This window comes from Pistacia vera, unplaced genomic scaffold (genome assembly GCF_008641045.1).
Source record: "Pistacia vera cultivar Batoury unplaced genomic scaffold, PisVer_v2 Contig218, whole genome shotgun sequence".
In the NCBI taxonomy this organism is placed as follows: domain Eukaryota; kingdom Viridiplantae; phylum Streptophyta; class Magnoliopsida; order Sapindales; family Anacardiaceae; genus Pistacia; species Pistacia vera.
Window position 1 is genome coordinate 1,035,990 of NW_022196022.1, and position 14,307 is coordinate 1,050,296.

At 34.1% G+C, this 14,307-nt stretch overlaps 1 protein-coding gene across 4 annotated transcripts; it reads left to right on the plus strand.

Moving 5' to 3' along the window:
• Window positions 1-8,811: 8,811 nt before the first annotated feature.
• LOC116130158 (transcription factor GTE8-like) lies at window positions 8,812-14,254 on the plus strand. Of its 4 annotated transcripts, XM_031415905.1 has the most exons (11): window positions 8,814-9,169; window positions 9,660-11,001; window positions 11,107-11,155; window positions 11,277-11,426; window positions 12,337-12,410; window positions 12,572-12,641; window positions 12,756-12,833; window positions 12,912-13,027; window positions 13,117-13,183; window positions 13,313-13,443; window positions 13,526-14,254. In XM_031415905.1, the coding sequence occupies exons 2-11, from the start codon at window positions 9,694-9,696 to the stop codon at window positions 13,802-13,804; spliced, it is 2,322 nt and encodes a 773-aa protein (XP_031271765.1). In that variant the 5' UTR covers window positions 8,814-9,169; window positions 9,660-9,693; the 3' UTR covers window positions 13,805-14,254. The 4 variants fall into 4 exon arrangements, with proteins under 4 accessions (XP_031271766.1, XP_031271765.1, XP_031271764.1 ...); XM_031415904.1 differs by having other exon boundaries at window positions 8,814-11,001; XM_031415907.1 differs by lacking the exon at window positions 8,814-9,169 and having other exon boundaries at window positions 9,928-11,001; window positions 11,107-11,149.
• Window positions 14,255-14,307: the final 53 nt, after the last annotated feature.

Below are 14,307 nucleotides of genomic sequence, written 5' to 3' on the forward strand. Positions count from 1 at the left end.
CCTATGAAAATTTGATTTCAGGTGTTATTTCTATGGAAGACAATAATAATAGTAATTTGACTTTGAAATTCAATGTACATAAATTTTATTTAACATTATGTTACTTACTATATATGTATGACATGTATATAGTATTGACTTACTATATATGTATATAATAGGTCATATATATATAGTGTAACATATATATATAGTGTAATATATATATGGCATAAATATGTGATAAATGCATTGAAAGTATTGATGTACTATATATCTTTACATATCATATGTATCTTTACATGCCATATGTGTGTGTGTGTGTGTGAATATGGCATATAGTATTGACTTACTATGTGATTTTTTATATAGCGTAGCATATATATACATGTCATTTTAAAAAATTGTCTTACTTGCATTAATACTATAGCATTATATGGCTTACATAGTATTCTAATATGATATTAGGGTTTGTATTATCTTTTAAGACCATTAACGATAATATTATCTTTTAAATAATATTATATTTTAAGACTATTAACGATAATATTTATCCTAAAGTGAAACACAATTCTTATCAGAAAATAAATATTTATCCTGAAGTGAAACACTTTGTGTTAGAGAGTTTCGATGAAAGAAGGAAAAGAGGGGCAGAGGAGGTTTCTGTAAATACCTCTAAGATCAATGGAAGAAGATGCAAACTGATTTCCACCTTTAAACGAAATTGTAGTAAGTTAAAAACCTCTTTCAATGCGAAATTAATATTTTGTGGTGCTCCAAAGCAATGTTAAATTGGGCATTAAACTCTCAATTAATATGTTGACCATCACCCTCCCAATAAATACTTTGCTACATTCCAAATCAAGTTTACATTGGGTAATTCTCCCTCAATTAATACATTGACAAACACAATATTTAATCAAAAGTTTGAAGACAACCTCATGTGCATTTTAAAGCCATGACATTCTTAACAATCTCTCAAATTTCTTTCTTGTTTTGATTTGCTTCTTAGATCTCTCATGGCTAGCACATCCAACGGACGCAACTCAATGCTTGCAAGCCCAGCAGCTATGGAAACCATGTACAAGAGCATAAGGTCGCAACTCCAAGAGTTGAAAAATGAGATTAAGGAGCAAATTCGTAGGCTCGATGAGGACTTCAGAAGTCTTGTTGTTGAAGAAGCGTTGCTCAATGACTTTCCTTTAATGGCCTCCTACGACATTTTTTTGGATGTGAACGATGCTCAATGTATTGATGACAATAATACCAAGAAGAATGTTGGGAATACGATCAACTAAATGAACTTGATGTTGTGGGATTAGGGAGCAGTTTAGTTGTTATGTTTTAATATGTGTTCCATCTCGGTTTTGCTTGTGTTGATGTCATGTTTACCTTGAATAAAATTGATGTTTGTATTTGTTTCCATGGTCATGCATGTTTGATTTTATTTTTGCTTCAACCAGGTCTTATGTACCTTATCTTCATTTACTTTGATTTTATATTTCATTTTAATTAGTTTCTATTTGTTTAAAATGAAAATGAAATAGAAATCAATGTATTGGTTAATTTTTATGTTATAATGAGCTTGCATAAATTATAACTCTTTTTTTTTTATTTTGTCGTTTCTTAATGGGATAGCCAAAATATTTTTAATTTTTGATGCTACGTAAGAATGATTTATTTGTAATGTTTAAAATCTTTTGGTGATAAGATTTGGCAGAAGCAACTATTATAGGTGTGTTTTCACAACTGGTATGAGGTGTATTGATATTGCTATCATTATAACCAAAAGGTGTTATAAGTTTTTTTGTGGTGCGGGGCTGGTTGGAGTCTAGGAAAATCCATTGAAGAACATGATTTTCCTAAAATTTTATTAATTTGGTTGAATGGAAATAGTCACCGTGTGATGGTGGTAGCAGTGGTTGGATGATAACAGTGATTTGGTGGCGATGGCGGTGGCAGGGGTGGTGACAATGATTTTGGATGGCGATAGTGATTACAATGTATTGCTTGAAAGTCTATCCTTCGAATAATTACAATACAAAACAAATTACACTTCCAAAAATAACTTAAACTTGATTGAGAGAAAAAAACATTAAAGAAGAGAGTATGCACACATGTTTCCAACAAACAATATTGCATGGTTTAGGGAAGACTTTTTTTGGAATTAAAATAAAAAAAGAGTACGTTGAATTAAAGTGGTCCTTTTTCTTCTACTAGAAGCCATGCAATCTATAGCCAACTAGACGTTTAATTATATTAAAACGTTACTGTTACGTGGCTAAACTCTAAACCATAATAACATAAACCAAATTAGTAACAGACAATAACCAAATTAGTAACAAACAATAGTGTTTTTACAAAATTAAATAAATAAAATTACTAAGCCACTTAACAATAACCAAATAATACCCACAACTCATAACAATCAAGAGCATCAAATAATTTCACCCAAATCATTCAAACAAAAAATTTCACCGTAAAACCTTTGTCACTACTATAATCTGATCTAATTTCTCATATTAATATCAGATAACTCTTGAGTGATATTCATTGTCTAATTAATATCATTGTCTACATTCCCTATCCTTTCACTCATTTCACCACTCCTAAAATCCTCGATAATATTTGACATATAAATGTCTTGACTTATGTTCATATCAAAGTAACGTACATTTTCATTGACAGTCGCATGCTCATTACCTGCACTCTACTGTTCGACCTAAAGAGCAAACCAAAATGTTTTAAAAATCTAAGTCAAGTTAAAATGTGGTGTCAATGACAGTAAACAATATCATATAGTGATTGTACCTGACTTGGAACAATTGAACTGGTGTTGTTTGTTGATCCACCTCGTCCTCTCCCTCTCTAACCTCTTGCTCTGCTCCAACCTTCTCTGCCTCGACATGCTTGTTGATTCTTGGCTACATTATTTTGGCGGAGTTCGTGTCGTGGTCTGTATCGATTACTCCGTGGATGTCCACAACTCTGAGTCACAAATGGATCAAAGACAGTTGTATTTCTTCCCCTGTTGTCATCATCTAGTTGCCTCGCAACAACGTCACCTGAGTTCTGTTCTTGCACATTCATCCCATCACGCCAATTCAACAATTCTGCCTTTAAGTCTTCCAACCTCTTGTCCGGGTGCTCCAACTTGTTCTTGTTGTCAAGGCAACAATGATATGCTTCTTTAAATTTCTTATCCATCCTCCTATACGTTTCATACTCTTCTGTCATGTGTGGATACCCTCCTTTGAAAAACATATAGTTGTGCATCGATAAACGTCTTTCCTTCACCTCCTTATAAGATAACGCTTATTGATGATGTTAATGTCTTTTACTGACAATATCTTAAAAATATGGCAATAGAGGATTCCCTTTGATTCAAATTTCCTATAATTACATTAAAATTTGAAAAGGAAAGAAAAATCAAACATTAAAATTTTACTTGCCTGAATGAAACCAAACACAATGAAACCAATATTGCACAGGAACCGTAAACCAAATTCATTTCCCGTTTCCAATAACTACAATGAAACCAAATTTTCAAAAGGTTAATATATAATATGTAATTTCAATAAATTATAGAATATTCAGGTTTTAACCTATCTATATCACACGTAATTTTAGTAATATTTACCATATACTAAAGTAACTACAATATATTACTCATGTCAATAACATTTCGTTAATGTTAGACTGTAAAATATGTATCCTAAATTTTACAATTCAAACCTATTGCAGACGTAAAAGACTTTGAAAATTTTGAAAAAAAAGTAAAACGGGGATTATCACATGTAATACTTCTAAAAAAGAAAGAAAAAATTTCTACACGAACCTGCAATTACACCTCAACAATTGTCCATCTTCTATATACTCAACTTCATAAGTGAACTCCTTGCAATACCAATCATTCACTATACATCTCTCTGTCACCTTGAACTTCTCAACACCATCGTCCTGCACTTCCTCATCAATATGTGGAGTTACATTGCAGTACAACATGCACCTTATCTCGTCTTGAACAGCCTTGAACATCCCTTTTATGAATGCTCATTGAAACTGCCTCTCCCATTAAAATTTAGAAATGCACTTAATCACTATATCTTTACTTCTAAAATCAGCATAAAATTCCTTCTCCATTTTATCGTGCATAACAATCTCATACTGATCCACAAATTGTTTAAGCATGCTCATCAAATTCACATACCCATCAAAATATGCATGCATGCCCTCACTCCTATGAGTTGATAGCATTTTGGCCCAAATATGTTGTTCAAATAGATTGGCACCCAATTCGCCCTTTCTATGACAAGCTTTAACAACCATTCATTTTCATGCAATCCATGCCTCTCCACGAACTCATTCCAATTGCTATCGAACATCTCAAAAGTTAAGTTGTCATATATGACAACTTTAACTCACGAACTACAATAACATAGTCTGCAAAACTTCTCTGGAACTTTACATAGAATATGCCACAAGCAAAATCTATGAACAGAATTGAGCATGACTTCTGAGACGGCTTTCTTGATACTTTTGCATTGATTAGTCATTATGGTATTTGGATGAACGTCTCCCATTGCTGACAACCAACAAGTGAACAACCATTTAAAAGTATCATCATCCTCATGTGAAATCAAGGCACAACCTAATAAAATGGATTGCCCATGGTGGTTGATGCCCACAAATGTCGCGAATGGCATTTTGTACAAGTTCACTAAGTATGTTGTGTCGAAGCTAACAACATCACTAAACTCCTTATAAGCAGCTTTGGAACGAGGATGAACCCAAATGACATTGGACAACCTAGAATCGCTGTCAACATCAATCAAGTGAAAAAAATCTATATCTCTTTGCTACATCCTCAAGAATAATTGGTGGATTAGCTCAACATCACCTTTACCAAGTCTCAACCTCTTTTTTTTTTTTTTTTTCAATGAAATTGCGACAATCCTTTGGCAAACATGTTAGATTCTAAGGGCCACCAGATTGGACTTTAAGCAACCTAATGCTTTTGCAAAGCCTAATCCTAGCAATATCATTAGCCTCTAGATTTCTCCTCACTTCAGGATTCAAATTCATGTGCCCTACCATGAGCTTACACATTGATGGATCCAAATCATGATTGTGATTTGTCTGAACTTTTGTAACTTGCCACTTTCCATTAGATCTTAGAATCGCACTTAACCTAGCAACATAATTTGTCCTCTTCGAGGACTTCTCATAATATGTTTTCCTTCCTTTGTCACAACTAATAGTCTGATATCTTCCATCACCATTCCTCCCATTTCTTGTTGATTTCTTCGTAATAAAAGCCTTTATATTTTGCATGCTCTTTATATGCCTTGAAGAGAGATTCCAATAAGCTATGGAAAAAACATACCTAGCTAAGGACCATGTTCAACAGTCACTTCCGTTTCATTAGTACTTGCTTTGGTATCCGAATTTACAATTTCATTACCATGGGTCACTCCACCCTTGTTCACATCATAGGTCATTGAGTTGTCATCTTCATTGTTATCGAAAATTGCTTCCAATACTGCGTTTCACTCTCTGGATTCCATAGTTTCCTTCCAAATCGAACAATGAATAATGCTTTGCTTTCAACACAAAAATCAGCACTTATTAATAAACAAAACCATACCAAACAAAATATGAACACTTAGATTACAAAACAAACTTTCATAGTTGTCTAAGTTCTTAATTCATACATTACAAAACAAACTTTCATAGTTGTCTAAGTTCTTAATTCATACATTACAAAACAAACTTCATGATTTCTCTTTAAATTAAACCAATTTCATTACAACTTCTCTAGCTGCTAAATGTTTACATGTCTACCATTTTGGTCTTAAATTTCTTTCTTTCCTTTTTAAAGTCTCAGACTATCAATACTAGATTTTTATTTCGTATTCAACTATTAACGAAATTAAACATAAATTAACTTAATTAAACTATTTAACCCTTGAATTAGTAATTTAATCAATAATTGGTATTTTCTTCAAAGAAAAAGAATAAGGCAAAAGTGAAATTATTAATAAGAAGATGGAATACAAGATAAGTCAGAAGGGAAATTTATTATGATGGAGTTGATTATTAGAAATAATAAATAATAAATATTATATTTAACCCTCTGATGTTGTAAGAATTTATAAAATTGTGTAATTAATGGAAACAAATAAAAAAATATACAAAGACCATCGAACAAATAAATGAAATTAGAGAACATGATCCATCCTTGTTGAGCCAAAGCAATTAAATAAAAAAGTATGTGTCTGTGTGCGCGTATTGTTGTTTCAATTCATTGTTCTTACCAATTTCAAAATATTATTTCTTCAAATAAAAAAGGAATTACTATCCATCGTCCCCAACTTTCCTTGTCAAAATCCTAATTGTTTTAAAAGTAAAAAGTGGCTGTTACAAAATCTCTCAACACCTAGAACTTATTCTTCACTACAAATACGAAAACAAGTATTAGATAACTATAATACTCTCTTATTCTTCTTCGAAACTCTTAGGTTTTTAGATATGAACATTTTTTATCCAACTCTCTCTATTTTATCACAATATGAACTAGCATTTTTTATCCAACTATCTCTATTTTATCAATATACAAAAAACAGTAATATATAGAAAACATTTTTTTATCTTGTTCTCTCTATTTTGTCAATATTCATATCAATATCTAGAATACATTCATATCAATATACATAAAAAATTGATAATTTGATATACGGAAAACAATATTTATACAACTCTCTCTATTTTATCCACACAACATTCAGATCAATATACAAAAAACATTTTTTATCCAACTTTCTCCTTTTTATCCACATAACATTCAGATCAATATACATAAACATTTTTTTTTATCTAACTCTATCTATTTTATCCACACAAAATTCAGATCAATTACATAAAACATTTTTTATCCAGCAAGCTATTTTATCACAATATGAACTAGCATATTCATTTGTTGGCCACGAAAATGAGATAAAACGGTGTACCTTTGTATGAAACTATGTTGAAAATCAATGCATTTCACTTTTGGTGCTTCTCATAAGGGATTGCACTTGCAAACGATTTTGACACAAGAAAAAAACATGCACAACCTCCATCATCATCCACATCTATGCATTTCTACCCGGCCAGTCATCTCATTGCTTAGATAGTCTTTATCATTGTCTATACCTTATTTATATCGTACCAACACCCGTGAGATTATTAACTCTGTTTCTTTCAATGTTCATAGCAAATACAAAAATATCATTACACCCATCTATTCATATACTTGTATCTCCAAAACTCGTAGCTTCATTCATCTCATTTTTCCACCTTTTATTATAATGAGCTACTGAAGTTTACCTTTCTTTTTTTTTTTTTGAAAAGAAATTTGATTATTACAATAAATTAATTCTAACTTCTATTCTTAGAAATATTGAAGTAATTATTACTTTTCTCTCATCCTTCCATAATGTCAATGGAGGAAATTGTTTTTTCTCCAAAAGGCAGGGTTTAGGAGCCAAAAAAAAAAAAAAAAAGCTTTTATTGAAGAGTAAATTTGTAAATTTACCTTTCGAAAAAAGTTTTTGATCCGAATCAACATATCCAAATAGTACTGTCCTAAAACCCTCATTTTAGTGATTCGAGATTCATCACCCCCAATGGAGGCAAACAACACAATAACATTATCAAAATAGAGTGCCCAACTGGTGTTTTATGGTTATGAACATAAATTCGAGTTAAGATGAAATCTTGTATCTCCCATATATGGCTGCTTCATATAAACGAGAATTTCATCTTATTTTAGTAGCTCCAAAACCCTTGACCATTAATGTATATATATATACATATACATATGTATAATAAAGGAAGATATATGATGACAATATAAAGAAAATATTTTTATTTATTTAACAATTGTTTACATTATTTTAGAAAATCACTGTACTCTTGGGGCATCACCCCAACATTAAGGTGATTAGAATACCCCATTTTTGCTTGAAAATTAAATTATAATTGAGACAATAGGAGAAATTGTGAAGTTATTCATGGAAATCACATTATGAACTTTTCTTACAATTTTGCATGCTTGGATTGAAATTTGAGAATAAGTAAGTTAATCATATCAAAGTGCGTTTTATTGATCAGGATTAATTTTGTCTCTTTTGTGTTGTTTAGGGGTCAAACTCATATTTACATTTGGGGTTGATTTTGTTGCTTTTATTTTGTGTGGAGGTCGATTTGATATTCTATAAAGAAAAAATAACAAATGGGGAGAAGCGATTGAACCTCATTCTAGCGAAAGTTTCTTGAGGATAGAACTTTAAATTTTCAAAATTTTAATTGTTAGTATAATTTAGTTAATATACATAACATTACTCCTTTAGTATTGTATTGCTTAATATAATAATAATTTGATGACAGGAGTTGGAAAAATTACCCCTATTTTATAATTAACCTTTACCTTACAAAAAAAAAAAAAAAGTTACCTAGTTACAAACGAGCACGCGTGCAGTAGCTCACTAGCCGCGTCACATGGCGGTGAAAAGTCAAAGATGGTGACACGTGTCGGCATATGAATCAAACCTCCACCTCTCCACATCAAACTATGCATACTCGCCAGGATAAGCACAATAAGTTCTTAAAACTATTAAAAGGACACGTTTTCCGACTATATGAGCGATTATAACTGTTTTATACTCGAAGGCGTACGCATTGCTCGATCCAATTTTATGAATAACTGGATTACGTTATGTAAAAGGTATTGAATCAAGTTTTAATTAATCAGCACGATCTACACATAACACTACAGCCGTCAGATCTTGACTTTTGGCGGTGCAGCTAATGTACGGTTGTGATTCGTTCAATAGCGGCAGGCAGCGAGACCAATATGTGCCTTTAAGTAGAGATCAAATGAGCGTAAACCGATCACACTCTCTCCCTCTCTCTCGTCTCTCTGTGTTTCTTTTCTCCATGCGAAGATTGGCGAAGTTTAGGGTTTCTTCCAATCAACGGCTATTCGCGAGATCCAGGTTTTGAATTGGGTTCTTGTGAAGCAGGTTTCAATTAGGGTTTTCATTTTAGGGCTTTCTAATTGGATCGAATTATTTCGGGTCGATGCAGATTATTGTTTAGCTTCGACTCGATCTAGGGTTTATTGTCATAGGAGTCTAGGTTCATTATTGTAAGTATCATTCTTTTCGTTTAACTCTCTTTAATTCATCGTAGAGTTACTCAGTTTCTTACCGACAAAGCAAGGAATTCTTTTTTTGAATTGTTTAGAGACTACATTGCTTGGATACAATGAAAAAGTGAAAAGTAACAAAATTAGGTTTTAATTAAATTTATAATTCATCAATCATGCAATCAGTGATATAGTTATCAATGAAATGGTTACGGGAACATAAACAAATGATTGCAAACAAAGGGAAATGTTAGTAGTGAAAATTTAAACTGTGTAAATCGATGTAAAGCCCGAAACATATCTGTGGATAAAGGAATTACTGCTGCTGTTGTGCTAAAGAATAGTTTTGACCTCACTTGTTAAGTTTTTAAATAATTTGAAGAAGTGGGTATGGTGGAACCTGGAATCAGAAATTGGAGAGTGGCGTGAGTTTCTATCTTTCCTAATCTGTGTCAATATTCGAGAAAGGGAACTGAATTTTGTGTCACAGTTGATATGTGCAGTTCTTTGAAGGCAGTATTCATATGGCACCAACTGTTCCCATAGAGTTTGCTGGGCAAAAGGAATCAAAAAAGTGTTCGATTTCACAAATAATGGGGAAATCTAGAAAATACTCTAAAGGGCATTCTTCCGGTTTTGTTCCGGATTACCGACATGTTGTTGAGACCATGGCTGAATCTGGAGGGTTTGGGAGCTCAGGAAGAGTGGACACTGAGATGATGGCTTCTGAGGATTCATGTGCTCCAAAAAGAAGCTTGAATGTGGATGATTATGATAGGCTAGGTGTACCTTTACAGGTATTGACCTTGTCGAAGATGTCACGGAGTGAAAGAAGGAATTTGGAATTTAGGTTGAAAATGGAGCTTGAAGAGGTCCGGGTACTTCAGAATAAAGTTGCTTCTCTTACTTCCAATGTTGTACTCTCACCATCCAGTGATATTCGCAGCTTTAGTGATGGGCAAAAGAAGCCTTCATTAGAGAGTTTTCAGAGACCATCTGAAGCATCGGCTCCAAAGGGTAAGAAACGTGCTCCTACAGGGCGTAACGGTCCCCAAATAAAAAGGAGTACTTCTAGGCGGTTTGACTCAGTAAAGCTGGCTGCACCTGTGAATACATCGAATGCGGTGTTGATGAAGCAGTGTGAGCCATTACTTAACCGGTTGATGTCACATCAGTTTGGTTGGGCTTTTAACACTCCAGTTGATGTAGTGAAGCTGAACATTCCAGATTATTTTACTGTCATCAAGCATCCAATGGATTTGGGCACAGTGAAGAGCAAGTTAGTTTCAGGACAGTATTCGAGTCCATTGGTGTTTGCTGCTGATGTGCGCCTTACTTTCTCAAATGCAATGACCTACAACCCACCTGGAAATGATTTTCATATCATGGCTGGGACTCTTAGTAAATATTTTGAAGTGAGATGGAAAGCTATAGAGAAGAAGCTTCCGATGACTACCGATGCGCCATCAGTGCCTTCAAGAGCAGGCATTATTGCAGAAACTGAAACTGCAATGGGAATGCAACATGCAAAGAGGAAAACAGCTCCCCCCAGTGATAAGCCCAAGCAGGAGCCTGTTAGACGGGTCATGACTACTGAGGAGAAGAGTATTTTGAGCACGGAATTGGAAGCTTCTCTTGATCATTTGCCGGAAAACATTATTGACTTCTTAAAAGAGCAGAGTTGCGGTGCAGGCCAGATTGCTGAGGATGAGCTGGAGATTGATATTGATACTCTCCCTGATGATACCTTATTTGAATTACGGAAGATGTTAGATGATTATTTGCTGGATAAACAGAAAAATCAGGCAAAAGCTGAACCTTGTGAAATGAAGGTATCTGTCTTTCTGTCATACTTGCTTGCTTTTGTAGTTTGGCATTTCCCCTCTTGCAATATATGCTATGTATATTGAATTTTGCTGTGAATTTTTTTTCTACAGATTCTGAATGAATCTGGGTTTAGCAATTCATCAATGCAACTAGGTAAAGGTAACGTTCTAGTCCTCAGCTTTGATATCTTAATAGATTATTGACCATCAAATAGTGCACATATGTGCTAATTACAGGTTTTTCATTGCTATTGAAAAACTGATACATTATATTTTTTCAGGGAATGGCATGGTTGATGAGGATGTAGATATTGTTGGTGGAAATGATCCTCCTATTGCAAACATACCTGCAGTAGAGATTGAAAAGGATGCTGCGCAGAAAAACAGTAGTTCTAGTAGTTCCAGTAGTGAATCAGGCTCCTCATCCAGTGGTTTGTATTTCTATGAAATTTAGTATTTAAATTCTAGTTGTTTTTTTCTTTTTTTTTTTTTAATACCTCTAAGATCCAGAGTAAGTTCTTGTTGATCTTTTTATGGCCGGCAACTTAAAGCATTATATGAAATATTAAGAGCTCATGAATAAATCATGTGTATTTTCTATTTTTTCCTCTCTATCTATCCAAGGGATGGAAGGGCTAAGGCCTTTGGTGTTCCTTCCAGTTAAGAATTTTGGCCACAAAGTCCCTAGCCAATATGCTTTTCTTGTGTGCCTTTCTTCATTCATAGTTCGGTATTCTGGTGTCCTAGGCGTAGAGGAACCACACCGATTGGGGGCAGTGGCTGTATTGTGCAATAATTGTCTTAAATTTTCCTAACTTTCCAGCTACCCTCAGTGAAAGCCTATGGTGCTTCGTGGCTGAGAATTACTTGTCCTAAATTCTCTTTCCGTTTTCTTCTAGATGAGTTGCATTTTTTACATTATCTGTTTGTGAGTATGGTGACTGACACTTGATACACAATTGGTGTAAGTCTAGGAATGATATATACTTAAGCTCTGTTGAAAGGGTTTGTCCAGGTTCTATTGTTGCAATAGGTCTACACATCATTTGCCATTCATTTCTGTCAGGTTCCCATGTTACCTTGTGGGTCATGGAGCTCAGAATAGTTTCTATATCAGCAGCACTCACCATAGGATGTTCATATATATTTGTTTTTTCTCCTTTATGCTTGAGGGAAGAAATTGTCCAATTTTCATTTGTCATTTTCTGAGCTTTAGAAATTATATCAATATATTTCTGCTGCTTCATTTCATTTGGTAGGTGATTCTAGTAGTTTATTACATAGCATAAACACATGAAATCCTCCTTATTAAACATCTATTTCTTTTTCTATTTTTTTAAGATTCAGATTCAGGTATTTCATCTGGCAGTGAATCAGATGCTGCTAAAGCTTCAATTTCTGCTGATACTATTGAGGTATATCTTAATGTTAGAAATCAAATCATTTTTACCACTTAGAGGCTCCATGCGTGAATTGAATGCCTCCTCATTTTGTGAGGAGGCAATCCTTAGGTTGAGTACTTGTTTTTCTCCGTTGTTGAGTAAGTAGGTTTCATCTGACATCGTCCTTATTTTAGGGAAACTTGGGTTCTGGAGCAAATTTAGACGAGAAGATAAGTGAAGTTGGTGTATCAGACATTGGAAATTGTGAGTCCTAGGGCCTGTATGTCTGTTGTTGCATGTTTTATTAATTTATTCTTTGAAACCTTTGTTTCTACGCTAATGTTTCTCTAAAGTTCTGCTTTTGCATGTCTTGTACAGCATCAGTAAATTTGGATCCACTTGAGCTGAATTGTCAGGGTAAGCCTATTGCTATTGAGGTGGATGGCCATCATGAGGGTAAGCATAATAATTAAGAAGACTGTGTGATGATTTCTTTGGGCCTCATCTCACCAATCATGCTATATAACATTATAGAGGAGAGTGCTCCATCTGAGAGGCAAGTCTCCCCCGAAAAGCTATATCGTGCAGCTTTATTGAGGAACCGATTTGCTGACACAATTCTTAAAGCTCGGGAAAAAGCACTGGAAAAGGTTTGATTATAGCCAGGTTACACATCTACTGGTTTGTACTTCTCTGTGAATTTTACTCAACCTCGATGATCTGCAATTTTGGTATTCAGGTTGAAAAGTGCGACCCTGAGAAACTAAGGATTGAGAGAGAGGAACTAGAAAGGCGGCAAAGAGAAGGTTTGGCATTTTAACTTTGCATGTAATCTAAATTAGATATGAATAATATGTTTTTTAGAGATTCTTGAAATCTTTCTTTAATGCTGAATATCTGATGATTTTTGTTCCTTCACTCCAATGTGTTATCAGAAAAAGCCCGATTGCAAGCAGAGGCCAAGGCTGCTGAAGAGGCTCAAAGAAAAGCTGAAGCTGAAGCTGCAGCTGAAGCAAAAAGAAAGAGGGAACTCGAGAGAGAAGCTGCACGCCAGGCATTGCAACAGGTAATATATGATGTAATTTGGCCTAGGCCTGCTGCAAGCCTCATGCCTCAAGTGCAGCTGAAAAGTTTGTAATTGCATGCAGATGGAAAAGACCGTTGATATCAATGAAAACAGTCAATTCATGGAAGATTTGGAAATGCTTAGAACGGCACAAGATGAACATGTACCAAGTTTTGTAGAGGAGACAAGCCCAGAACAATTTCAAAATGTGTTGGGTAGTCTTAAATTCCAGGGAAGTAGCAACCCCTTGGAACAGCTAGGATTATACATGAAGATGGATGATGATGAAGAGGAGGAAGTGGAACCACCCGAAAGTGTTGTAGATCCTGTCAAAGATGTAGAGGAAGGGGAAATAGATTGATATGATTTTTTTTTTTATCTTCTTCATAGTTTTGGTGTTAGTTGAAGAGCAAGAGCAGAATATGATCCTGAATTACTAGAAAGCACATATATATTTGTTGTTTCCAATGTGCTTAAGTAATGTGGGTTGCAATATTCTCAAGTTTCTTTGACAATGAATGAAGTTGGAGTAGCAGGAGTGCATGACAATGGTTTTTGAAGTTGGATGTGGGGATAAAAATTGGACATAGTCGTATGGAAGAGGATGGGGGGTGTTTGGATTGTTAATTTTCATTGTAAAAAGGAAAATTATGTTTGTATTATTACATTGCATTAGAGTTGAGGATAGGGGAGTTTTGGTTGAGGTTGGGCTTCTTTTTTTTTTCTTCTTTTGTTCCTTTGCTAATTGTAATTGTGAAATAGTGGAGAGTAGAGACAAAGGGAAATGACATTCCTTAGGAGTTGAATTATATTTCTTCTGGTGCCTATTAGTATTATTCATGTTAATACTGTTAAATAGAAGTA